General features: G+C 41.4%; 1 protein-coding gene across 1 annotated transcript in view; it reads left to right on the forward strand.

The window, feature by feature from the left end:
* Positions 1-7,541: 7,541 nt before the first annotated feature.
* The window catches only part of tpma (alpha-tropomyosin), a gene marked incomplete at its 5' end in the record, with an annotated part of 303,129 nt that continues 282,922 nt past the window's right edge, over positions 7,542-27,748 (forward strand). The window contains 9 exons of the mRNA XM_080438539.1: positions 7,542-7,655; positions 8,961-9,086; positions 12,422-12,555; positions 13,412-13,529; positions 13,873-13,943; positions 14,353-14,428; positions 14,933-14,995; positions 15,377-15,446; positions 16,740-16,818. Coding sequence (XP_080294665.1) covers positions 7,542-7,655; positions 8,961-9,086; positions 12,422-12,555; positions 13,412-13,529; positions 13,873-13,943; positions 14,353-14,428; positions 14,933-14,995; positions 15,377-15,446; positions 16,740-16,818 — 851 coding nt within the window. The remainder of the gene's footprint in view (positions 7,656-8,960; positions 9,087-12,421; positions 12,556-13,411; positions 13,530-13,872; positions 13,944-14,352; positions 14,429-14,932; positions 14,996-15,376; positions 15,447-16,739; positions 16,819-27,748) is intronic.

Raw genomic sequence — 27,748 nt, forward strand, 5'->3', positions numbered from 1 at the left:
AGGGACCCCCAGAGGAGCAGATTTATGTAAAAAAAAAAAAAAAAAATCTTTCAAAAATATTTTTTTTCTTCTATCGATTAGTCACCTCTAGCCTGGTAAACCCTCCCTCCGGAAATCTCATTTCTATTTGATTCCAGGAGTGAGTCTGGCCTGATAGCCCATTGTGGGGGTTACTAGTGGAATTACCAACTAACCGAGCCTATCAGCGTCGTCGCACATCGTTCTGTGATTGACAGCGACAGTTGGCCAATCAGGTGGCGAGTTCGAGTGAGCCCAAAACACGAACGGCAGCCATCTTTTTCTTGTCCGCTATATTCTCCGCAATTTTTTTACTTCAAAAAGCTCTCTAACTTCTATTTTGAGGCACGGAATTTACTTATAAGATATCGTTTGGATAGAATTTAGTTGTTTAACATCATATATGTGGTCAATTAATCATGACAAAGCCTATTTAAAAATAAAAATTTAGAGAACCGGTAGGGGCGGGCAGTGACACCCATGTATCCGAATAAGGCAACCCATTTTGGGCATGGCAGTCTCAAAAGTCCCGTTGCGTCACATTAGACTGGTGAACTGCTGATTGGCTGAAGGGGAAAAATTATCATTGGCTGAAGGGGTTGTCAGTCAACGGTATTACTCCCGCCCAACTCCAGCCCACAGCCAATATTGCAGAATGGGCGATCAGGCCAGACTCACTCCTGGAATCAAATAGAAATGAGATTTCCGGAGGGAGGGTTTACCAGGCTAAGTCACCTCATGGAGACTTGAATTCATGAATATTGTTTTGTTTTTGTCGCATTCTTAAGCCAATAATTTGATGACCAGTGGACCGGTTCCGGTAGGAGACACAAAGGAGACTCTTTGTATCTCCTACCGGAACCGCTGCCGGTTCAATTCCTAAGCCAAATTATTGGAGGAATGCGACAAAAACAAAAAAATATCCAAGAATCCAAGTCTCCATGGGGTGACTAAGCGATAGAAAAAAAGGGCGTGAACTATCCCTTTAAAGTGGTTAAAATTATTGTGATACATTAGCTACTTTTGCTGGGTACCTCCTGGAACTCCCCAAGGGACCCTTAGGGGACCCCACTTTAAGAACCAATGCATGCCTGAATTGGATGGGGCAGAGGCACAAAGGAATAATAAAAAAATAACTTGGTACCCACTCCTTTGGGGTATTTTCATGTACTTTTGTGTCCTCTGCTGCATTTACCCATCCTAACAAGGAACAGTGGGTGCTATTAATATGACGTCCGAGAAAGTGTCTTGCTCAGGGACACGTCGACACATAGACTGGGGGCCTTCTGTTTCCTCAGATGGCCTCTCTACCCATTCAGCTATGGCTGCCCCTGGAAAACCATATATGGAAAACCATAAAACCCAAGATTGTGTGCCCAAGATTTTAATTATAGATTTCTTTCATTCTTTTTTGTAGATATTTTATTTTCCAAGAGAAGTTCATATCTTGGTGACAAAAGGTTGAAAGTCCGGTATTTTGGTGGAAAGGACTCAGCAATTACATAGTGAGCCATCAGACAGCTGGGATGCTGAACACTCACACTGGACTGTTACCTCCTCATGACCTCATGTACGTTCTGCACTACCAACACGCATTTATGAAAAGCTTCACATAGCAATTATTGGTCTAGCGCGTGTGTGTGTGTGCGTGTGTGTGTGTGTGTGTGTGTGTGTGTGTGTGTGTGTGTGTGTGTGTGTGTGTGTGTGTGTGTGTGTGTGTGTGTGTGTGTGTGTGTGTGTGTGTGTGTGTGTGTGTGTGTGTGTGTGTGTGTGTGTGTGTGTGTGTGTGTGTGTGTGTGTGTGTGTGTGAGTGAGTGAGTGAGTGAGTGAGTGAGGGGGGGGGGGGGTAGTGGGCCTGACACAGACCAGGTGGAACGGCTGTTGCTTAGTGGCCGTCTGGTAATCAGAAAGTCACCGGTTCACCTCCCAGCCCCGGTCTACTGTATGTGTTGAAGTGTCCCTGAGCAAGACACTTTATCCTGTTTCTTTCCGCACCCCAACATACCCAGCACCCACTTGAACAGGTCCTTTAGTCGTGTGTCCTGTGTCTCTATTCAGCTGTGTCAGCAGATCTGTCATCAACCATTCACACGTGTGAAGACAAGGCACCAGGTTTGGCTGTGGTCCCATATTGCAGCACAAATGAACAAGACCATTGAGAATTGATGAACAAAGATCGCTTTTATTTTGGAATGGGCTATTTTGTATCCCATTGAGTAAGCATCGTGTTTACTCATTAGGGGATGCAAAATTGTGACTGTAAAACGTTCAAGAGCATAACAAAGTTCCTTTCTCATAATCTGAAATCTGTCTTTTCAGTCACATAGTTTTATGAGAACCTCACAACAAAACAGCAATAAATCAAAACACATACACCACAGCCATCAACAGGCACTGACAGGGATTTACAGAGGTCAGCAGAGTTCATGTAGAACAACTAACAGGTGATATTAACACCATTGTTAACGTGTCACATAGCATGCTGTGAATTCTGGGGAACACTCAGTAGTACTGTGAGATGGTTCTTATTACTGTTCTGACTCTGAGACTGTTGGCCTATAGGCCTATACTGTACTGTATGTACGGTACAAACACAACTAGCAAGTATACTGCGAGAGTAGTCTAATGTTTTCTTCACTCCTCTGGTGAATGACAACAGGTAATACAGTAACTACAGTTACAAATACTACGAACTCTATGCCAAGGACTTCACAATATGTGTTATCAAAGCACGACATAACTTGCATGGCCCATGTAATCAAACCAATGGAATCAATGCCATGGAATCAAACTCATGAGTTCAAACCAAGCCCCCAGAACCCAGTGGTTTCATTGAAGCCAATTGAACATGCTGGCCATTTGAGGTATTGCAGGTGTGGCCAATGTATGTGAACGAGGCCATGGGGCTTCGAGAATCTTCAGTGACGCGTTCGAGGCCCCAAATAGGCCTCGCCCATCACATTTTCCAATACGTTTCCAACCCGGAAGAAGGGTTCAAATAGGCACATGCGCTGGGTGAGCAACTCAATGCAAGTGGATGGGAGGCGATATCCGGTGCCCTCTCTATTATTTTTAACTCTATGGTTCAAACACATTCAAACAAATCATAACCATGGAATCAAACCCCTGCTACTACTCATAGCACTTGGAGCTTGGAGCTCCCATGTTAAACTATTAAAAGCTGGCTCGCCCCGCTGGCTCACCTGGTAGAGTGCATACCATTAAGTCTCAGTTCTTGTGCAGCCGACCCGGGCTCAAATCTGACCCACAGCCACAGCACTTTGCTGCTTGTCCTTCCCCATCTCTCTCTCTCCTGACATTTCCTGTCTATCTTCTCTGATCATGTCACTATCAAAAATAAAGGCTTGGAAATGCCCAAACTATCTTTGAAACAAAAAACATTAAGATCTGGCAGGTACAACGAGATTGTGTTTGTCAGTCTGTTTGGCCAGGCTCCTGGGATAACAGGAATGGTGTCATGAGCCTCTGTGATGTGTGTGTATGAGTGGCATGCCAGGCTGGCTGGCACGACAGTCCACTACGCTGTTGGTGGCAGGATGACAACATAGTGACAGCTGTCTGCCTTAAGAGAGGGACACAGTGGGAAGGATACTATAGGCAGAAGCCCAAATAACGTAGTTTATTTGTACAACAACGAAGACCAGATGTGTGTTGACTGTTTATGTTATCTACTTAAAGGACCACTTCACCCATTAGAGCCCGTTGAGAACTACAAACATCTTGGTTCTTCCGTGCACGACTCGTTCTTCAACAGTTTGGCCTTCATGAGTGTTTACTGTGTTACATTAAGTATCAGATTCAACGGCCGGCTTAGAAGGTGTTACAGTATGTATATTTGAGAGTAGTGTTGACTTGCTATGAATGATTATTTAGGCCAGTGGATAGACAATCTACTCACAAAGTGTTGCAGCGAGACACATTGTGAGCTTGTAGATCTGCTATTTTCGAAATATTTAGAAAATAACTTTGTGTGTGTGTGTGTGTGTGTGTGTGTGTGTGTGTGTGTGTGTGTGTGTGTGTGTGTGTGTGTGTGTGTGTGTGTGTGTGTGTGTGTACATAGAGCCAAGCAGGTGCTCTACAGGCAAGTTGACCCTAAAAATACCCTCCTCAACAAAACACAGGCTGGAGGAACTAAAACGACAACACAGATAGAAAGGTTGTCCAAGGGAATTGGCCCTCAGGGCCCCCATCAGGGGCCACCCATCCATCCGGAGGCTTGTGTGTGTGTGTGTGTGTGTGTGTGTGTGTGTGTGTGTGTGTGTGTGTGTGTGTGTGTGTGTGTGTGTGTGTGTGCAGGACTACGTTCAACTCATAGCATGTCATATCATTTTCATTATGTAAGTCACCTCTTCCTTTCGAGACACCTTCTCAAGTTATTTCCTCAACCACTTAAGCCATATTTTATACTTTGACACCTGTCACGTGGCAAAAATAGCAGATCTACCAGCTTGGTGCATCGTGACAGGTTGTGAGCTTGTAGATCTGCAATTTTGGAAAAGTTTGGAATGTTTTCTTCTATAATTAAAGGTAGGGTAAGTGATATTCTTTGGTTAAAACAATTTTTTTTTTTTAAAGGTTAAAGCACTATATTCTGATAGTAATCATTGCTATAGAGTGTTTGTTCAGTAACAGGAGTCTCCCCGTCTCTCCAGCTCTTTAATAAACAGAAAATACATTTTCCGGTAGGTGTCAAAATCTCAGCCAATCAGGAGAAAGCACCCATTTTAAGCTTAATTTTTATAGTGTTCCAGTTCCAATTTTGCCTGCTCATTTCTTAGTGTCATCACTTCCAATTTCACTTGTTTAATCTATATCCTGATTGAGTTCTCTATCCTGATTGGATAAAATTGGAAATGAAACTGAAACTGAAACGAAAATGCATTTTCTGTTTTATAAAGAGCTGGAGAGACAAGGAGACTCCTTTTACTGAACAAACACTATAGCAATGAGTACTATCAGAATATAGAGCTATTTAACACTTATTTTAACCAAAGAAAATCACTTACCCTACCTTTAAGCCATGCCAGAAATAGGAACACAGTGGTTAATAAGAAGGCATTAAAAAAGAAAGAAGACATTTTCAACCTCATATTCATATCCTCATTCATATCCAGGTCCTAATGCTAATTATAAGACCATTTCTGTCTACTCAGTCTGTGTCTCATTGGTCTATGGACAGTTCAGAAACCATCAATGGGGATTCCAAGCAAATAGAAACTAGGCCTACAGCCTTTCTCTTCCTGGAAAGTTAACATGCTGAAATAGATGCTATTGTTCTCGCATCAGTACAAATATAATAAATAAATCAATAAATAAAGTTTGAAATCTTGTTTGAAATGACCAAACCAACTGCCTGACAATGATGTCACTGGTATGCAGGTTGCTGAACCGTTCACAGCCCTCCTCCGAGACACAGCGAGTAGACAGAAATGGTGCCAACTTATGATGAGCATTAGTGAGGAGGACCGATTATATGAAGATGAGGTCGAAAATGGGTGACGTGCTCCTTTAAATATATCAAACTACTCAAACAGTCGCAAGTCTTTAACACAAGTCCTCCAAGCAGCCTGTTGGACAGCTGCGCCCGTGGGGGGCCCCTGAGTGTGTCACGAAGGAAGGGGGGGGGGGGGGGGGGGGTGGCGGGTGGGGGTGTTGAGGGGTGTTGCAGAAATACCTATCTTTCATTTGAGAAGGCTCTTGTGAGCTCTTGGACTTAAGACAAGCTGCATGATGTGCCGCTACACGGACGACAAGCCTATATGTGATAGCTTGGTGAACATGGTGAACAATGACAGGACAGAGCTGTTGACATGATCCTTATTAGTCCCCTGCTGCTGCTGCTAGTATGTGTTTAAGTGTGTACTCAACTGGTATTACTATACTTGTGAGGGCCAAATATTCTGATAAGTACTATAGTAGAATTTGAGAAGGACTGTTTCCAACCATGTCTCAGTGGTTGTTTATTCACACTTAGGAAAAGATTGAAGTTATAGGGTTAGGATTAGGATCAGGCATTTAGAGGTAAGGTTTATCCCTGATTTATACTTTGTTGGGTGCCCGGTGTCGCGCACCACAAATAGCAGATCTACAAGCTCACAATATGTCGTGCTGCTATTTTGGGGTTTCGGGGTAGGGTTAAAAAATGTAAAAGATGGCATTCATAATATCGCCATCCTAAAATGCTGATGATATCCTCACAAATATAGGAATGTGTGTGTGTGTGTGTGTGTGTGTGTGTGTGTGTGTGTGTGTGTGTGTGTGTGCGCGCGTGCGTGCGTGCGTGCGTGCGTCCGTCCGTGCGTGCGTGCGTGCGTGCGTGCGTGCGTGCGTGCGTGCGTGCGTGCGTGACAGTCACATTCAGCAGGAGCTTATCCTATCAGATCCTATTGCCCTGCATGTAACTCATATTTATGACTCAGCTGGTGATGAAGTTTCACAATAAAAGCAAGAATGCAGTGTCACTGTCACACATTAAATATGTTTATTTTTGTTGAAATAATAAGTGTTAAATAGCCCTATATATTCTGACAGTAATCATTGCTATATTTGTTCGGCACAGGGTCCTGTTTCTCCGGCACTGTAGAACACAGAAAAAACACTTTCAATTTCTGATATTATACCAATTTTATCCAGTCAGGAGAGAACACATTCTCATACAGGATACTGGATAAAGGATAAACAACTGAAATTGGAAGTGATGAAACGAAAAGAAATGACAACACAATTGGATCTGGAACACTATAATAGAAGTTGACAAATGATGTACAGGGTTGGTATCCTCTAATCCTGACCTGAACATTTTATTTTCTGTTTACTATTGAGCTGGAGAGGTGGAGAGACATCAGTTACTGAACAAACACTCAATGATTTGGCCTATAGGCTATAATAATGCATATGTAGGCTATATAACCTATACCCTAAATGTACACTATAGCCTACTTTGCTAAATTTTGTAAAGAACATTTGTCTTGGTAAATAGCCAACAGTGGACATGGTGATAATTACGCCACTATGCTCACTATGTTCCAGATAACACTTCAGAGGAAGAGACACTACCCCTCCATGGGAGTAATGCTGGCCTCCATACATCATACATGTCGTTAGAAATAGTAACTTACAGACGTGTTGGTGGGTGGGTGCTATGCGAGGGACATGTGGGCGTCATGAAGACCCCCACCCAGTGGGTGGGGGTCTTCAAGACGCCCACATGTCCCTTGTATAGTCATCTAAGTTGTCAAATGTCTTGGAACAGCGAATCGGCGAAGAGACCCTAAAAAAAAAGCCAATCCAACAGCTGGACACGGCCTTCTAAAAGGTATTGGGTGTCCAGGAGACAGCAGCACAGCAGCACATTAGACCGGCCACTGCTCACCACTCAGCTCGCACTCCAGCTTGACAGTCTAGTGAAGGGTCGGACGCTTCTTAGTCTCTCTCTCGTCTTTCACTCCGTTTCTTTTTGTTTTATTGTTACCGTCGGGTAATACTACACACACAACACAGCCATGGACGCCATCAAGAAGAAGATGCAGATGCTGAAGCTCGACAAGGAGAACGCCTTGGACAGAGCCGAGCAGGCGGAGGGAGACAAGAAGGCAGCTGAGGACAGGAGCAAAAATGTAAGGATCCACAGTATTGGCCACCTAGCTGTGGTCCGTGGCGTTGGAAGGAGTTCTCCTTAACGCTATGGGACTTTCGGGTCTTTGCGCACGCACCACAGGCTGCGCAGCCTCTCGTCTTTAGTTTAAAAAAAATACACTTTTGCTACTCACCAAAACAAAGACGGTTTTATGGAGTTGAAAGCCTACTTTCCTTAGTGGGAACACTCGGAGCCCCCCACCTCACGTCTAAAATACACTTTTTGTCCAGAAAAGGAAATATTTCCCCGGAAGAAAAAATCTGGTCAATAGAAAAATTCCATCGGCCAGATCTGTAGAGGGCGCAGTGGAGTAACCAAAAACTTTTTTTCCCCTTCCGGTGAAATATTTTCTTTTCTGGACAAAAAGTGTATTTTAGACGTGAGGTGGGGGGCTTCGAGTGTTCCCACTAAGTAGAGTAGGCTTTCAACTCCATACAACCGTCTTTGTTTTTGTGAGTAACGAAGGAGTATTTTCTATTTTTTACTAAAGACGAGAGGCTGCGCAGCCTGCGCTACCGCGGGTGTGAGGGGAAAGGATCGAAAGTAACATAGCGTTAAGGAGAACTGCCGGCCGGCAGGACCTCATCTCGGAGCTATATAGCAGAGGGCGAGGTTCCGATTGGAGCTATACGTCCATCCATCCAGGCACTGATGCTGGCTGTCCGTGGCGCACCACGGGTGCGTTTGGCACAGTGCGTGCGCCACGGACCGTGGAGATGCATGGGTGTTTATTATGCCACGATAGCTCTCCTTTCTTTTTAACGGATTAATTCATTTGTTTTCCCCCAGAAGTTTTCAAACATTTTCTTTCTTAATTTAAATAACAGATATACAAGCAATGCAGCAATGCAGCTTGTAGATCTAAATACATTTATTTTTATTTAGCCTACAATGACATCCAAAATAGGGACGCTGCGGTTAAATTGGTTTGAACATTGAACTTGTTTCCCTATAGAGTTATATAGATTCACTCAACATGGATAGATCATTGTTCAAATCCTGGTTACTGTAGAATGATAGTTTGTTTGTTCAGTTCCAACAGCTTATTGGGAAGTATTAGTTGTTTTCACACTTGATACATTTATTAATTGTAGCGGCACAGTAGGCTATCAAACAGCATTCATTTAGCTGATTAAGTGTGATGATTATAATGATGTAATGTTAATATGCAAGACATAGTTTAATATATCTGCCACATTGTGTGTTCTTTGTGTATCTAAACTATGTCCCCCTTTTCTGTGTGTTTTATCTTTGACACATCCCCACCTGAACGTTCTGCACCCAGCTGGAGGATGACCTGCAAGCTCTGCAGAAGAAGCTGAAGTCCACTGAGGATGAGTTGGACAAGTACTCTGAGGCCCTCAAGGACGCCCAGGAGAAACTGGAGCTTGCTGAGACCAAAGCCACAGATGTGAGTTGTTTGAGGGGAACCAAAATGGGCCCGAAGGAATGGGGCCCCTCTGTTGAAGAGGCACAATGATAATTACAGAGCACCTTAGCATTGACCATATTCACTAGTGCTCTCTTAGGCCCCCTCCTGTTTCTCCTCTACACCAAATCTCTTTACTGAAAATAGCCAATCTACAAGCTCACAACGTGTCGTGCTGTGTGCTTGTAGATCTGCTATTTTGACCGAATGTTAGCCACAGGATAGGGATGCTATAGGGTTCAACTGGTTAAAAGAAAACAAGAAAAATGTGTTTAAAGATTTCATCAGAGCCGGTCCAGGACACAAGCATACAACTGGTTTGACATTGAACCAGTATCGTGTTCACCAGATGATAGCAAACTAATACCTGGAAGGACTGAAACACCTGGTCTGACATTAGATAGACTTTCAAAGCCTAATGGCCCATTGAAGTCATAGACAAGGCTAGTTAAATTTAGCCTATGTGCTGTATATGGTGATGTTGCAGCTTACTGGCTTAGCAGTGGTGGCCCTCACAACCATTTGGGGCCAATCTGAGGGCCAGTGTTGAGTTTCACTTGAGTATTTTTTTAGGCACTTTAAGATTTGTGGCCCCGCAGCCCTGGTCACTCTGCTGTCACATCCAGGACAGATACAGTTACATGTTTGTCACCCTCAAAGCTACACAGCAAATTACTCAAAGATTCAAACAGTTTTTTTGTCACAGTGAATGTTGGTCTAATTGATTGGTGTGGCCATAATGAGTAAATAATGACTAAATACATACATAATAATGTATTTATAATCACAATAAATCACTATTATAATTATAATGAACGCTAACAATAATGACAACAGGGTTGATATCATAGTTGTATTTTAGTGAATAAGAAACAAAAACTGCATTTTTGTAGTTCAGATTAAATCCTGAAATAATATATTTTAACCACTTAAACCCCAGCGTCCTTATTGTGGGGAAGGCTTTCGCAGAAAATAGCAGATCGACAAGCTCACAGTCACTGTTGATCGGCTATTTTCAGCGAAAGCTTTCCCCACAATAACAGAAAACAGAAAAGACACTGTATAGAGCCCTGGTCACCCATATGGGGTTCAAGTGGTTAAAGTGGAAACCAAACCATCATTTCCAAAATAGTCAAAACGTGACATAGTGATTTTCTGGACCTGTGCAAGGTGCTGCTGGTTCATTCACACATTTCACCAGTGGGGGAAGCACTGAGCTCAAAACAAATCCTAAATCACATGCATGACAATAATATCCACAAGAAGACACAATCCAAACCACCGATCTCTCTATGAATTAGGCGATAATATAGTGGATTTTAATGAACACCTTGAACGGCCCCCAGCCCCAAAAAATCCTATAGGATTCTGATTGAAAAACATCCTATTAAAATCGTATTAAAAATCCTATAAGATTTTTTGACTATAGGAGCCACAAATGCATAGATTTGTGTTATTCTCCCTGACTCAGTCAGATTGCTTCTAATGCATCCCAGCAGCAGCACAGTCAGTTCCTTCCGGTACTTGCTTGATTAGAGACATTACAGAGATCAGTGAGGATCAAAGCAGCCGCCCCGACGCATCTCTGCCTGGGGCGCGTCTAGTCTGGGAGAGCTGCACGCAGGACGTCAGAATAAGCCCGTTAGATAGATAGATTATAGATAGATAGATAAATAAATAGATAGATAGTTAGAGATAGAGAAGCAAACATGTCATCTTTGGAGGCTGTGAAAAAGAAGATCAAGACCTTGCAGCTGCAGGCAGACTTGGCAGAGGAACAGGCTAATGCTCTACAGAGAGAGCTGTGCCAGGAGACCAGGTCCAGGGAAGCAGTAAGGAATAAAACATACAATACGCGCTTTAATTTAATAGTGATATATTGACAATTAAAGGGATATTTCATTTCAAATGTAATTTAAAAAAAATGAAAAAAGTAATGGAAACATAAAAACGTCCATTACTTTTTCCCATGTATTTTTTATAGACATTTGTGTATGTTTATTTTATTTGAAAGTGAAATATCCCTTTAACGCCTCTTTTATTTATCCTGGGGTCGCTTATTGCCGACCAGAACATGCAGATCTCCAGGCAGAGATCTGTTCTTGTCGGCATTTGCCACGCCATGCATCTACGATGGATTTAGATTTAAGGCTATACATCAACCTTAATGATTTAAGTCAATTAACGCAGGCGGCTGGCGGCATTAGTAGTGCCATGCTGCTCAAGAAACGTGCCATCATGGGCCAGGGTCGTGATCGTATATACGCTATGGCTATGTAATAAAAACATGTGAATTATGCGGGATGATATTTAAGTTAGCCTTGGATCAAGACTGTCGTAGATTTCCTTTATCGATTCTGACATTAGCGATAAAATAAATCTATGACAGTCTTGATCCGAGGTTAATATTTAAGTGTTTGCCTCGTTTAAAACCATCCATTACGATGCGATCGCGCAAAAAAAACAAAACAATGATAACAATGGAGATATTTCTATGCAAGGACGCGACCCACCCACGAAGACCACCAGTCACGTCACACCCTGAATAAACAAACAACCATCATGTTATATGCTACTATGACAGGACCACCCCGACATGATACGTCAGTGGTTCTCAACATGTGGGTCGGGACCCCCAGGGTGGGTACCCATATGATTTGTTTGGGGGTCCCCAGATGACAATTAGATTTTTTTTTTAAGAATGAAAAGAAAAAAAGACCATTACTGCATCAAAAGTAATCAACAAACTATACTATAAAAACTGGTCAAACATTTGCCAAATTGTCAAATAATATAAGAAAGAGGCAGCAATTGTGAAAATAGCAGATCTACAAGCTCACAATTTTCTCAATAATTTCACAATATTTATCTGTGGAACCGAGTCAAGCTAAATTGAATGCCTAAACTCCTACAATTCCAAGTGCTTGACAGATTGGGGGGTCCCCAGTTCAAATATGATTATTTTGGGGGGTCACAGCCTTAAAAGTTTGAGAACCACTGTGATACATTATCCTCTTGGACGAAATATATATAAAAGCAGATCAGATATTCCTCACCATATATATTTTTACGTGTGATTCCCTTAACATGTTTCTTGAAACATAAGTCAACACCAGGGTTGTTGAGGGTTAAAAGAAATTATGTAGGCCTATGTAGAAGAAATGTTTCCCCATTCAGCTGTCGATCTCTCTTTTGTCTTAACGTTTGATGATGTATAGTATACAGTGTACATGTGTACATATGTGACTGTGTATAGGCCTATAGCCTGTGTGTTGTTAACGTGTTGTTGACATGATGTTGTTGTTGTGTCCCGGCAGGCTGAGGGTGAGGTAGCCTCGTTGAACAGACGTATCCAGCTGGTTGAGGAGGAGTTGGATCGTGCACAGGAGCGTCTGGCCACGGCGCTGACCAAGCTGGAGGAGGCTGAGAAGGCTGCTGATGAGAGCGAGAGGTGGGTGTTGGGCTAGCATCTTCTCACAGTCTGCAGGACCACTACAGAATGATCTACTGAGCGGGTTTCTCATCATACAGGTCTGCTGACCTGTATGATGATAATCTGCGTTGGTGTTTTCACTGTGGTCGGCCCCAGGAGGAATAGTCTCTGTGCATAACTGTAGTCCCAGGTTTCTATAAGGTGGCGTACCAAACAAAGCTAAGGAACCGGAACATGAAATGGGTATATGCCTCCTTCTAGAAACCCAGTACTACAGTTATGCACAGATCCTATTGATGTCCTCACAAAGGACAGTGTTTCTGCTGTTAGTCCAGTGATTCTCAACCTTTTTCATTTCAATTTGATATGCATTAGGCCACAAACCCCTATTTTGAGATGATTCTTCATCTCTGGGACCCCAATCTACACTGTAGAGTCCTCTCAGAGTCCTTAACTCTTGACAGTGTACAACTGGAACCAAATGGACCCTTACAGGTCCATTTTCAATAAACTTCAGAGTTACAGACCTGTACGGGTCCATTTGGTTCTGACAGTCATTTAGCTGGGGGCCCCCTGGAGTATCACACTGTCATATCTTTACCCACCAGCTGTGTATGTAGCAACATGTAATGTAGCGGAGCCTCTTCCTGAAGACCAAAAGCCTATTATCTCCCCTGGCCAAGGGGGATTCCGTCTAGGCTAGTGGTTAAGATGTTTGGCTTTAGTGTTCCTTCCCATGCGGGAGACCGGGCTTCGAATCTCTGTGTTACGGATGCAATAAATCATCACAAATCAAATCACATCACAAGTTGTGAAATGGCTGCATGTGGCGATAGTTGATAGCTGACGTGTTGTTGTGTTTTTTGACCTCCAGAGGCATGAAGGTTATTGAGAACAGGGCGATGAAGGATGAGGAGAAGATGGAACTGCAGGAGATCCAGCTTAAGGAGGCCAAACACATTGCTGAGGAGGCTGACCGCAAATATGAGGAGGTGCGTTAACTGTACTGTTGACTCTGTACATTGTTGTAGTATGGATCTGAACCAGATATATGTTGGCCACGTGTTCTCATGTTTTTGTTACTTAGAGACCACAAACATTAAGAATATTATTTAGACAGCATGTTGTTTAGACAGATTCATTGTTTATGTAAGTAAGTAACCAGCTCATTGTTTATACGTGGTGTCCTAGTTTCTTTGAGGCACTACATTGTTCTTTCTGTACTCCACTTATGTGACTGTTTACCTTGTTGTTTGTTGACTCTGGATAAGAGCATCTGCTACTGTAAATGGCTAAAATTGTAAATTGTAACCACATTGTGTGCTGTGACTCCAGGTGGCCCGTAAGCTTGTGATCATTGAGAGTGATCTGGAACGTACAGAGGAACGTGCTGAGCTGTCAGAGAGGTAAGAACTTTGATAACCCTTCCCACTTGTTCAATTCTGTGGCGTCTGCACTATTCCTTGAGGTTGCTGCTTTAAATGTGAAAAGACATAGTTCAGTAAAGGGCCATTCACACCAGTATAACTATAATGAATGATAACTATAACTATATACTTCACCATTGTCTTTGTTTTAGTTGTGGTGTGAACGAGTTTGTAAAACTATATATATTTATAGTCATAGTACTTTGTGTGAACGACCCAGGATATATAAATTGAATGTAAACAATGCACACTCACTGTTTTAGTTCTACCATCATTTCAGTCAACGTTTATCCTAATAATATGGTTCTCTCCTGTTTCTATCTTTCTACCCTCGACACTTTCACCTGCCAATGGTCCCTGCTTCCTTCATCCATAACTAAACCACCAGCAAATGCTCGGAGCTTGAGGAGGAGCTGAAGACCGTGACCAACAACCTGAAGTCCCTGGAGGCCCAGGCAGAGAAGGTACGCATCTGATCCTCTCACATTATGGGGCTGTGTCCACCAAGGTGTTTTCTTTTCCCTGAGCAAAACAAGCAAAGGTGGGGGTATGTTACATCAGCATTAAAGCCCAAGCTTCCCCCCACGCATACAGAGGCCTGGGAAATAAATGATGGTCTACTCTAAATCCCAGACGACAGTCAAGAGCAAGCAAACCTGGGGGTTTTGGATTCTTTTCAATGAGCGTCTATTCTGCAGTGTTCACGTTTGGCATCTTTATGTTCTTTATCTTGTTGCCAAGAATTGAAAGAGTTGATATATTTTCAACTCTCGCCGTTTGGATGAGAGCACATTTTCAGCTGGAAAAAAATTACTTTGGTGGACGCACAGTCTAACTGGAGGAAATACTTACCTGTAGAAAGAGTTTTCCTATAAGATATTTGACGTGATGTACTCCTTGTTATGGCATTTTATGTGTGACATTGTGGTGGTGTTGGCGTAACATTAGGCTCTTTTGTGTGTCTACAGTACTCTGCAAAGGAAGACAAGTATGAGGAGGAGATCAAGGTGCTCACAGACAAACTGAAGGAGGTATGTTCACACCAGTACACAAACATATTACCTACTGATTAATTCACCGGTACAGTACCTATCCATTTACTGTACTGTACTTCCCTCTAGTGTATTATATTGTTGTCCCTTGCAATTCCTTGTCACTAGGCTACCTCAAATGATGGTGGTTGATGCATGTTGATTTAATTGATATAGCATTTATCTTGAATTATTCTAGATCTGTCTCCAGAATGGAAAAACACAAACATGGAAAAAGACAATATAAGATAACTTGACTGTTGATCGGAGACAGTTAATCACTTAGTCTTTGCCCTATACTTAATCGTACGGCAAGCTCACAACGCATTTTCAACAGTTTTGAAAGTGGTTAACATTTACCTCTTTGCGCTCTCCTCCAAGGCTGAGACCCGTGCTGAGTTTGCTGAGAGGTCAGTCGCCAAGCTTGAGAAGACCATTGATGACTTGGAAGGTATGAATCTTATCCACTTGTTCTTTATTTATTTTTTATGTTGACCATATGTATTGACCATATTTGTTTTTTCAAGTGTGGATGTAGGCCTTTTGTTTTATTCACCACAATTGAACACAAGTCAGCATATTTGACCTGTTTCAGAAACCACAAAAAGACAGTCTAGTCTGTCTGTGCTTTGATCTCACTCAGAGACCTCTTTTTCTTTTAGTCATAATTAATGCTTCTCTATAATATCTTCTGACAAACGGTTGCTCATTTTAATGCACCAGACTCATGTTTGTCCAGACAGCCGCTCTGGGACAAATATTTTGCACACTCATTGGTACTCTGGCAAAACTCTGCCAGGGAAGCCATCTACATTACACAGGCCCAGTGTACTGTTGTTAATGTGGGCGCCAGTGGCGGATAGTAACTAATTACATTTACTCAAGTACTGTACTTGAGTAAAGGTTTGAGCTACTTTGACTTTATTTGAGTATATCCATTTCTTGCTATTTCTAATCCACTACATCTCAGAGGCAGATATTATACTTTTACTCCAACTACTTTTCAGATGTTGATTATTAATACAAAACATACATACAGTGATAAATGATGATGTATTATTATAGATTGATCTACCCAGCAGCACATAAAGTCATTAAACTCAGTCCCATAAAGTCATTAAACTCCTTTACCAGCTACAACATTAATGTATTACTAATTACAATCCAATAACTGATGATTGTAAAATAGACCATTCTGCATTATGAGTACTTTAATGTTTTGTGCTGTAAGTATATATATTTTAAAAAAAAACTTTATTCAAGTAAAATTTTGACTTTTTGTGATATTGCTACATTGTCTTAAGTTAAAAATAATCTGAATACTTCTTCCACCACTGGTGGGCAGAGACCTTTCTCCTGCCAAACGTGGCATCTCAAATGCTGTGCGCAACTGCCAGCCACGCTTAGGAGGAGAAACCTCTGAGAAAGTATCATTAGCTGTAGAAGGACAAGAAGGTCTGAGGAGGTGTTCAGAGCCAGGGTGGAACATGTGAGGCCATTTCTTGGTGACACTTAAGGACTTAAGGAATGTCACGTCTTAGCAGCTGTCCTGTCACACCTCGCTGGACCTCTATTTCTGTCCTGTTGGCTTTTACACTCTCTTTATTGTTTGTTCCTTTGTTGACCTCCCCACACCCCCTCACTATGATTTTGTCCTCATTATTTCCTTGTTTTCTTTTTCTCAATTTCTTCGCCATCCCTCCTTCACGTCCCGTTCAATCCTGTGCGTGAATTCGCACCGTAGATGAGTTGTATGCACAGAAACTGAAGTACAAGGCCATCAGCGAGGAGTTGGATCACGCCCTCAACGACATGACCTCCATGTAATTCACCACCTGCTTGTGTCCGCTCCGTGCCTTAGCAACCCCCCTCTCCCGAACACACACACACACACCCCTACTCACTATTTCACCATAACTCCCTCTAGTGGCATGTGTCATGTAATGTAATTTATGTTTGAATGCTGAAGTTTCAATTTACTCGACTAACCCCGTTATTTATGTGGTAGAGAATTTATTTTTGTAGTTCACTAGCTAGCTTTCCCATAGCCTCTACGTTTGATGAATCCTAACAGTGTTTTGCACTAAATAATTTATTTTTACTTTGCAACTGACCAGCGAAGTGAATTTCCATTTTCCATTTAAACAAACTTTTACCCCATATTCTACCGTATCGATCGATCGATCTGTTTGGTTCATCTTTACTTTTTCCATTCTGCATGTCTGTCGTTTTCATATTTGATTCCTTTCTCCCTCCCAACACCTTTTTCTGTTTTCTCTCCTTTTTTATTCCCTCCGCAGCTAAATCGTTTACACTTTTCCATCTACGACGTCTGCCGCCGGTTGAACGGCGTCACCTCTCTCCTGTGCAGCGTCGCCCATCTCTATGTCCCCTCTGTCCTCTCGTGTTGTCACGGCCGTGCCGTGACTGTCATCCATTTTTCCACCTGTTGTACAGAACTTTGAGCCGTTTCGCTTTCTGTAAAAATAAACCAACATTGTTCCATCTGTGTCGTCGCTCTCCCTTTTCTCCTGCCACTTTTCTTCCTTTTCCATGTGTCCCCATATCTTTTGATTTCTTCTGCTTTTTAATTTTCTAGTTTTTAATTTATTAGTTTTTGTGGAGTGGCTTTTAAATAAAACCTAAAGGCTCCTCACTCCTTCCACTATGTATCATTTTCTGTGCAGAGGGTTTGATGCTTGTCTGGCGCCAGAGCAGTTAGTTCAGTGCTGAGATAATTTTGTTTTAAGTATTGCTGTCTTTCTCTGGAATCTTTGGAAGTGAATCAGTAGTGATATTTTTTGTTCAGCTTTTTAGTAAACAAACAGAAAATACATGTTCAGGTTGGGATACTAATTTCATCCAATCAGGAGAGAGAAGCTTTAATCAGCTATCAGCTATACATGTATCAGTTAGTCTGCTCATTGTTTTGTTTCATCACTTCCAATTTCACTTATTCATCCTGTATGAGTACTCACTTCTGATTGGATAAAATTGGTATCCTGACCTGAAAATGTATTTTCGGTTAACTAAAGAGCTAGAGAGACCCTGGCCTGATACTGAACAAACACTCAAAATTAATGCTTCTATGGGATCATAGCGCTATTTCACATTTATTTGAACAAAACAAATATCACTTACATCCCCTTTAAAGCTTTTTGAACTAGTTTGTAAGTAGAAGTGCCATCAGTTGCTTTTCAGGCTGAAATGGAAGTTCAGAATATTGAAGCTATGTCTTGGCAAATCCTACACTTGAGCACACTCATGTGGCCACAAAGTGTAACTACATAATCAGGAACTTGGAGACAAAGGTACCACTCCAATATTGTCTCTCTCTCTCTCTACAATGAGTTTTTAGTAACCAGCTTATGTAATCAGGAGATATCATAGAAAATTCGAGTAGTTCTGAGCTATAATGACAGTTTTTCTTAAAGAGAGGTTTTCAACAACTTGACCAGTGACATTGTGCCATTGGTTGCCCTTGTATAATGTATTCACAACCAGTGTTTGAGGCTTTTATTTCAGACTCTCTTCAAAGTCTTTGACAAAATACCTCACAAATAAGCTCACACGATGCTTTGTGAGCTTGTTTCAGCTATTTTCACCATTTGAAGTACAACAAAGTAAAGGGCTTAAGTAGTTGTTAATGATAGCCCTTCTAACACAGTAGGCTATATTTGTTCATAGCTCATTAGCTGGAGCAGCGGACACTGAATGTTTTTGTGTATAAATAACAGTAGTGCTGTCTGTCTGTCTTTTACACTAACAACTTTGTCTTGTTCTTCTCTCTGTTTCTCTCCTGTGCTTTCTGACTGTGAAGACCACTACTACAAGCAGCTTGAGCAAAACCGCCTTCTGAACAATGAACTAAGAGTAGCCTTAAACGAGGCGTAAGACCAAACCTGGGACCATTTTACACTTTTTATTATGCTGCTGTTGCAGAAGTACAGTTGACCACAACAGACTGGGTTGTCTGCTGCTGTGATTTATTTAAGGCAGTGGTTCTCAAACTGGGGTCCGGGAACCCCTAGAGGTCTGTGAGAAGGTACGGGTCTGTAAGTCTCAGAGTTAGCGTTTTACAGTGTAGAGTGGGGTAACAGAGATAGAAAATGGTATTAAATGGGGATTGAAATTAAAATGTTTGAGAACCACTGATTTAAGAATACGGCTAACAGGTTCCTCAAAACCTGTAATGCTTATAACAAACAACTGAGATTGTTCACAATATATATTGCATGCTCACATTGAAGGTAAAAACGGGAGAGTTTCACAAACTCAAGTTTCATAATTGAAACGTTGGATTTGGCTATAGCTTCAGTTTGGTCTTGAGATTTAGACATTCTCCCCCAAGGCTCATAAATAATCTTGAAATGAATAATCCAGACCGATGCCAGATCTTTGGGTCTGGAATCTCTATTTTGGGTAAGTCATTCATTATAGGCGAAGATTTTCACAAAGACATTTCTAAAATCTTTAAAAAAAACTATAAAGAAATAGCAAATACCAGGTGTCGTGAGCTTGTAGATCGGCTGTTTTTGAAGGTTTTTGAATAGGGCTTAATTATACTTTTTCCAAACACTGAATTGCCAATATCGATGCCATCAAAAAAGTCATCATGGCTCTGGTTCTGGCTCTACAAATAAACCAAAGGTGATGTGTTAATATACTAACAACACACCTCATTCTCCTTGTGAGGAATGGATTTCTTGAAAGTACAGCAGAGTAAAACCTATAGTCAAAGTAAATACTTCGGGAATGCTCTCAAATAATTCTAGTTTTGTTCTGCTCTCTCAGTCTTGAGTTGTCATAAGAGTTAGTTTAGTTTAGCACTTTATAAGCATTCAAAGACAATTTACATTAGAAGCAAGGCATAAAGTGAAACTATAACACTCTGAACTCTGAAGATATACTATACAGTAGCCTACTATAACGGAGCGTGACATGTTTGTCGCGTGAAAATCAGTTATTTTCATTGAGCGACATGGTCGTATGATGATGTATAATTAGGCTTAAAGCCAAGGGCACTGAGTGTTTGGGGTGCAGGTTACAGAGACACCACTAGGTGATGAGTGTTAATTGGAGATGGACGTGGTGGTGAAACATAAACCTGTGGAGGACTTGGCAGTCACCCTGTCCTTGGCAATGGGGGGTTGGCTCACACCTCGTGGGCAAGTCTCAAACTCAACTGAGGTGGTCTCTCCCCTTCAGCCCTGTCTAGAGCAGTGGTTCTCAACCTGTGGGTCGGGGGTCCCCTAATGATTTGTGGGGAGGGGGTCCACAGATGTCAGTAAAGTGACAATTTAAGGACTTTTAAGAGCTTTTTAATAAGAAAAAAATATATATTACATGAAAAAAGACCATTACTGCATCAACATGTAATAAAAAAAAACTATACTACAAAAACTGGTCAAACATTGGCTAAAGTGTCAAATAATATTAATTCAATATGAATTCATATTCAATATTCATTATATATATTCATTCAATATGATTATTTTGGGGGGTCACCAGTTCAAACGATGATAATTTTGGGGGGGTCGCGGCTTGAAAACGTTGAGAACCCTTGATCTAGAGCCCAAGAAGTGCACCGTTCCCATTAAGCTCAAAGGACAAGGTCTACTCGTTGCAAGGAATTACTGTCGATAAGTCTTTGTGTAGAAATTATCAACCTAAATGTGTGAAATTTGCCTGAAAATACAGTATATTACAGGAATGAGTAAATGTGCTATTGACGGAAATAATCCAATGATTTATGCGAAGGCCACACTTTGTCACTGTGATCGCAGTAGTGGCCGGTGGCCTTAATATCACAGTACTCATACTGTTTGTTTACTACGTTTACTTTGCTTCTTTAACCACTTCAACCCTACAGTAGTGCCCCTTTTCTGGGCCGAAAATTCTGCAAAAATAGCCGATCTACAAGCTCACAACATGTCACAATCTGACTCTACATGTAGATCGGCTATATTCGCTGAAGAGATTTGGTGTAGAGGGGAAAAATTCCCCTCTACAAAAACATTGAACCATATAGGGTTTAAATGGTTAACGGTGCTAGAACCTTTGTCCGTCATGCTGTGCCTCTTAAGCCTGAGTTATACTTAGCTACGAGTGCGCGTCGTGCAAAATAGATTGTCATGAGCTTTTAGATCGGCTATTTTCGGTGTGCAACGCGACATGCGACCAAGTATAAATCAGGCGTAAATGCTGCGTTCACACTGGCAGATACAAAAGATACAAAGATACAAGGCTATACGCAGCATATTTGTAGCTTTGTATCTTTGTAGCTGAAGTTGAAAACAGCTCAACTTTTTTGTTGCTTTGTAGCTGTTGTAGCTTTTGTAGCAGCTACAAACTTGGGATGTATCTTTGTATCACAATGTCGCTGGCCGCTGGCTTCCATTGAAAATGAATGGTAGCCTGTGTCTTTGTATCTGCCAGTAGGCCTACTGTGAACGCAGCATTACTGTCTAGAATGCCCTATGCCTATGCTCCTCCTGACCGCTGCACTGCTGTGTTATTAACAGATGAACTGTCACGAGCTAAAGAAGACAACGCAAACATAAACGAGACGCTGGAACAGACGTTAATGGAGATGTGTAATATTTGACACGGGCGTTTTCACATCATTCCACGCTGCCTCGCCTGCAGGCTGAGACAATACCGCTACGCTTCTCTTCAAGGCCAACCACAGCGGATGGGGGAGGGGCTTGTGTTTGCAGTCTCTCCACACACCTCTTCAGCTCTGAGTAAACACATTCTTGTGTAAAGTAGCACAATTTGATGCTGTTTTCTTAAAGGAGCACTTCACCCATTTTCAACCTTATTAGTCTAGATGGAAAGTGGGGTCCACTAGGGTGGATCTTTTTCCACCACCTGCTTTTTCTTCATCCTTGAAGTGTGTATTTCAAGATTCTGCCAGGTAACAGGCTGAAATGATGTCCCAAGGAGTTAATTTGTTACCTTTTATTACACATATCCTGAACCCAAACCTGAAAATGGAAGAAATAGAAAAGCATAACTTTTGAAGTCTAGCCTAGCCTGCTCTTAAACTTAGGGTGTCTGCCTCCTCGACCAAACCTTGAAGATGGTTCCACAGGAGAGGCGCCTAATAGTTGAAAGTTCTCTCTTGGAGATTCTAGGACCCACAAAGTAAGCCTTCTAGCCTCCTGGGAATGCAGGGACATATACACAAAAGACAAATAGAGATGTAATCTGACGATTCTTGGCTCAGTTTAAAAACAAAATTGCCCTGTCCTGTAGCATCTTGTAACATCTTGTTTAGAGTCATGTGCTTGAATCTTAATTATAACCACTTTAATTAATTCCTTCGAACCAAATTGTGTGGGATTATTTTATGTATTTGTCTCTCGTTGTGTCCTTCAAAAGTTGTGGTCTTTTCTATTTCTTCCATTTTCAGGTTTGGGTTCAGGATATGTGTAATAAAAGGTTAAAAATTAACCCCATGGGCCATCATTTCAGCCTGTTACCTGGCAGAATACACATTTGAAGGATGAAGAAAAACCAAGTGGCGGAAAGAAATCCACCCTATGCGCGTGGACCCCACTTTCCATCTAGACACTATCTTCATATACTTGGTCCTCACTAATTAAGTACATTTCTGTAGAGCACCTTTCACAGACATTCATGACAAAATGTTTCACAAGTTTAAGAGCAGAAGAACATATCAATGTTCATTATAAGATGCCACTATTTCTGTCAACTCACTCTGTCTCAGAGGAGGGATGTGGACAGTTCAGAAACCTGCCTACCAGTGACATCATCGGTAGGCAGGTTTGGTCAATTCAAACCTTTTTTTTTACCCTTTATTCTCCCCAATTTAGTCTCTATGCCAATTAATTCCTCTCCACACAGATTTATGTGTGTTGTCACTGCTGTTGTATCCTACTGGGTCACAAAAGTGAGGAGCCCCCACTGGGAACACTCCCCTCTGACAGTTGCCGCCCCAGCCTGTAGGAGTATGTGTTGTGACAAATATCACCATCCCTGCCCGGATTCCCTCCCCCGAACACAGGCCAATTGTGTTAGTATATAGACCCTCGAAAAGCCGGATGCAGCACAGTGGATTCGAACCCACAAAACTCCACGGTGGTGGGCAGGTACTTTACCACTGCGCCACCTGAGTGCTTGCAAACTTTATTTTTTAATGTTTTATTAATGCAAGAACAACGGCTTCTATTTCAACATGCTAACTTTCCAGGAAGAGAAAGGCGGTAGTTTCTATTATCTTGGAATTCCCATCGATGATGTTATTGGTAGGCAGGTTTCTGAACTGTCCATAGCCCACCAATGAGACGCGTGTGTGAGACTGTGAGTGTGTAGACTGTGCCATCTCATAATGAGCATTAGTGAGGACCAATTATATGAAGATAAGATTTGAAATGGGTGATGTGCTCCTTTAATTCACTGTAATAATGGAGAATTTAATCTCACTGTGTGGTCCCTGTCAGGGACCGAGTTGGTCGAGAGACACAGGGAAACTGGGTTGTTGGTTTAAAATGATATTCCTTTTTGTGTTTCATTTCAAAATAATGATTTAACAGATAACAAACAATAAAGGTGCTCAAAATAAACAAATCAAACTAAATAACTAAACAGGAAAAACAGGACTGAACAACACAACTGAAAACTGAACTAACCAGAATGACACAGGAGGTGGACATATATAGGGACGGGTCAGACCACTGTTAACACAAAAGGGGGAAAAGACAAAGACTACCATAGAAAAACACACTCAAAACCCCTGCCCCACCCCACTATGTTACGATGAGTGTGAACAAAAGGATAATATGCATATTCCCCGGAGGGGTGTGGGACATTTGGTTGAAATTGATTTGGAAGGGTTTGCTGTTAGCATTAGCAGACATATGCATATTCCCTGCAAGCTATAGCTCAGTGGTTCTCAAAGTGGGGTCCAGGGACCCTCAGGGTTCCTTGAGAGGTTCCGAATGGACCCTCAGAGTTATCGGGGTCCTTGAAATGTAAAAGTTTGAGAACCACTGCTATAGATTCACATTCAACGTGACATACTGTACGTTGCCAGGATTTGCACTTTGTTTGAGGTAATAAATGCTGCACGTAGCTGTTTAGAAACAAACATATCTTGAACCAATTAAGGATTATTATTATTATTAATGAATGAGGGCCTTTTTGTCGTTTTGTATTTTTAAACTTGCTTCTGTGATGATGTCACTTCTAAATGTTGTCAGATCTTCAGCGGCACTTGGAACGTTTCTGATCACGGCTGAGGTGTAGTTAATTTGCATGAATGGACTGCATCACTGTTTCTCAACGTAGGGTACGGGGCCCAACTGGCGGTAACTCTGAGAGTGTCCAAATGGAACCAAACGGACCCTTTTGGGTCCGTTTGGTTCCATTTGGACACTCTCAGAGTTAAACGAACGCTTTTTTTACAGTGTAGATTGGGATCAAAGAGCAAAACTGAAATGTATCAAATGAGGGTCAGTGGCCCTAATGCACAGCAAACCTTGAAATCAAAAAAAGGTTGAGGATTACTGAAATAAACCATTGGAAACCCAATCTACTGTACACTGTAAAATCCTCAGTACTCATTTTACATTTTACAAATCTTATTGAAATGCTGATGTTCAGATTAATGGGGTTCTATTATGCTCCCCTTGCATTATAAATGTGTTGTAGCCAGGTGATAAAACGTCAATCTACCTTTTAGGAAAGTCTGTTTTCTCTACGCTTCTTTTTAATGCTTTGTTTCATGCCATGTCCACTTGCCATGTCCACATATTGTCCACTTGCCATGTGACAGAGATATGGGTGGAGTCTGTACACATGCAACTTTTTGTTTTCAAGAACATTTGATTGTCTAAGGATTTGTTTTCTTTTCCAATGGCAATGGCTGTGTATTTACTTTAATATGAATATATGACTATATACTATAGAATAAATGTCTAAATCACATCATCCATGTTTATTAAATGAGTGACTTTGTTACTGTAACAGAGAATGTTCTTGTGTGGCAATTAGTTTGCCATTTTGCCTTTTCTTCAAAACACTACTCCTACAGATTGTGTCCAAAACTCACAAATCGGCGCACATTATCATATCATATATGTGATCAAGATGTATGATCAGCTGACACTTGGAAATTTCAAAAGCTCACCCATCTGAGCATTGCAATATCCTCATGGCCCACAGGTTGGGAATCAATCACTGGTCTAGACTCAAGTTACATAAATGTCCAAGTAATTAATATAGCCGAGCATAACAATACATGTACGGAATGGATACATGCATGGTTGGGTTTTGGGAACAAGCATGTTTGTTTGTCATTTCTATTGTTTAGTATCAAAATTGCTTTTGGTCTTTCTGTAAACATTGCCTGTTGAATCACTCCATTAAACCAGTAGTCTAGATGGAAAGTGGGGTCCACGCGCATAGGGTGGATATTTTCCCGCCACCTGGTTTTTCTTAATCCTTGAAGTGTGTATCTTAAGATTCTGCCAGCTAACAGGCTGAAATAATGTCCCATGGAGTTATTTTTTAACCCCTTATTATACATATCCTGAACCCAAACCCGAAAATGGAAAACAATTGAAAAGAGCATAACTTTTGAAGGAAACAACCTACAGAGGAAAAAAAAATATCCTGTACAATTTGGACCCAAGAAATTAATTAAATTGGTTATTATTAAGATTCAAGCACATCTTGACTCTATTACAGGACAAAAACAACAAGATTATGTGTGACATGTGTAACCATGTTACACAGATCTATACCCAAACGTGTGTGTGTGTGTGTGTGTGTGTGTGTGTGTGTGAGAGTGAGAGTGAGAGTGAGAGTGAGAGAGAGAGAGAGAGAGAGAGAGAGAGAGAGAGAGAGAGAGAGAGAGAGAGAGAGAGACTATGTTACGATGAGTGTGAACAAAAGGATAATATGCATATTCCCCGGAGGGGTGTGGGACATTTGGTTAAAATTGATTTGGAAGGGTTTGCTGTTAGCATTAGCAGAAATATGCATATTCCCTGCAAGCTACTGTATAGCTCAGATAAGACATTCCACAAATGTTTGTTTTAACAGCAGTGTTTTTAAGTGGTTCTAAAAAATGTCCACTGAGGCTGCAGCTCTCAAGACCTGCGGTAGGGCATTCCATACCTCTTTGTTGTTTTTTTTTTACCTTTTTTCATCCTGCGGGGGAGCAGTTAGGGGTTTTGTGGAATGTCTTAGATTTTTTGGGTTGTTGTTTTAATCATTTGAATGCTTCGTGCTGTGTCTTTATTTCTGTTGTATGTAAAGCACTTTGTGAGTTCTCTCTGTGAGAAGTGCCATACAAATACAATGTACATACTTACTTACTTCACCACACTACACATTCATATGAGTTGTTGAACAAGCATAGCACTTGCCCTAGCCTTAACAACCTTGCAGGCTTATGCAAAGGCTAAAATGTAAATTAGATAGCATGTTATGTAGACAGATGACAGGTTCATTTGTAGAGCTGGCATCCTGTATAGGGTGTTCAGTTTCGATGTACAGATTATAGTTTTTTTGATATTATACTGTTTAGACTGATTATAGGTTCTTGGTTTACCTATGATCCTAGATTACAATTTCTATGCATTTGATGTATTACCTTGTGCTTACCTTGATTACTGTAAATAGAATAGAATAGACTTTATTTGCCATTTGCACAAGTGCATAGAAAATGTTGGAGCTCAGCTCCCAGGGTCAGCATTTAAAAAAAAGACTCTGGCTTAAGAGCGTCTGCTAAATGCCTAAATTGTAGATTGTAAACAAGTTTCACCGGGCAGGTCATGTCATTTGTTAATGAGGTAATCAAACTATGCAGAGCCAGAGGCCAAGGGTCGTAGTTAGCCGTGGGTAGTCTAGCTGCATGCAGCATTCTTCCAACGTCAGAGTCCCACTGGGCGGGGCTTCTTTCGCTCTTCTTTATAAGAGTTGGGAACGGTGAGCGTTGTTACATTCTAATACAGCTCAAACACCCCATTTAAGAAAATTAAAAAAATAAAAAAAATATCCTGTACAATTTGGACCCAAGAAATTAATTAAATTGGTTATTATTAAGATTCAAGCACATCTTGACTCTATTACAGGACAAAAACAACAAGATTATGTGTGACATGTGTAACCATGTTACACAGATCGTACCCAAACGTGTGTGTGTGTGTGTGTGTGTGTGTGTGTGTGAGAGTGAGAGAGAGAGAGAGAGAGAGAGAGAGAGAGAGAGAGAGAGAGAGAGAGAGAGAGAGAGAGAGAGAGAGAGAGAGACTATGTTACGATGAGTGTGAACAAAAGGATAATATGCATATTCCCCGGAGGGGTGTGGGACATTTGGTTAAAATTGATTTGGAAGGGTTTGCTGTTAGCATTAGCAGACATATGCATATTCCCTGCAAGCTACTGTATAGCTCAGATAAGACATTCCACAAATGTTTGTTTTAACAGTAGTGTTTTTAAGTGGTTCTAAAAAATGTCCACTGAGGCTGCAGCTCTCAAGACCTGCGGTAGGGCATTCCATACCTCTTTGTTGTTTTTTTTAACCTTTTTTCATCCTGCGGGGGAGCAGTTAGGGGTTTTGTGGAATGTCTTAGATTTTTTGGGTTGTTGTTTTAATCATTTGAATGCTTCGTGCTGTGTCTTTATTTCTGTTGTATGTAAAGCACTTTGTGAGTTCTCTCTGTGAGAAGTGCCATACAAATACAATGTACATACTTACTTACTTCACCACACTACACATTC

Source organism: Gymnoscopelus braueri (assembly GCF_963280865.1).
Source record: "Gymnoscopelus braueri genome assembly, chromosome: 1".
In the NCBI taxonomy this organism is placed as follows: domain Eukaryota; kingdom Metazoa; phylum Chordata; class Actinopteri; order Myctophiformes; family Myctophidae; genus Gymnoscopelus; species Gymnoscopelus braueri.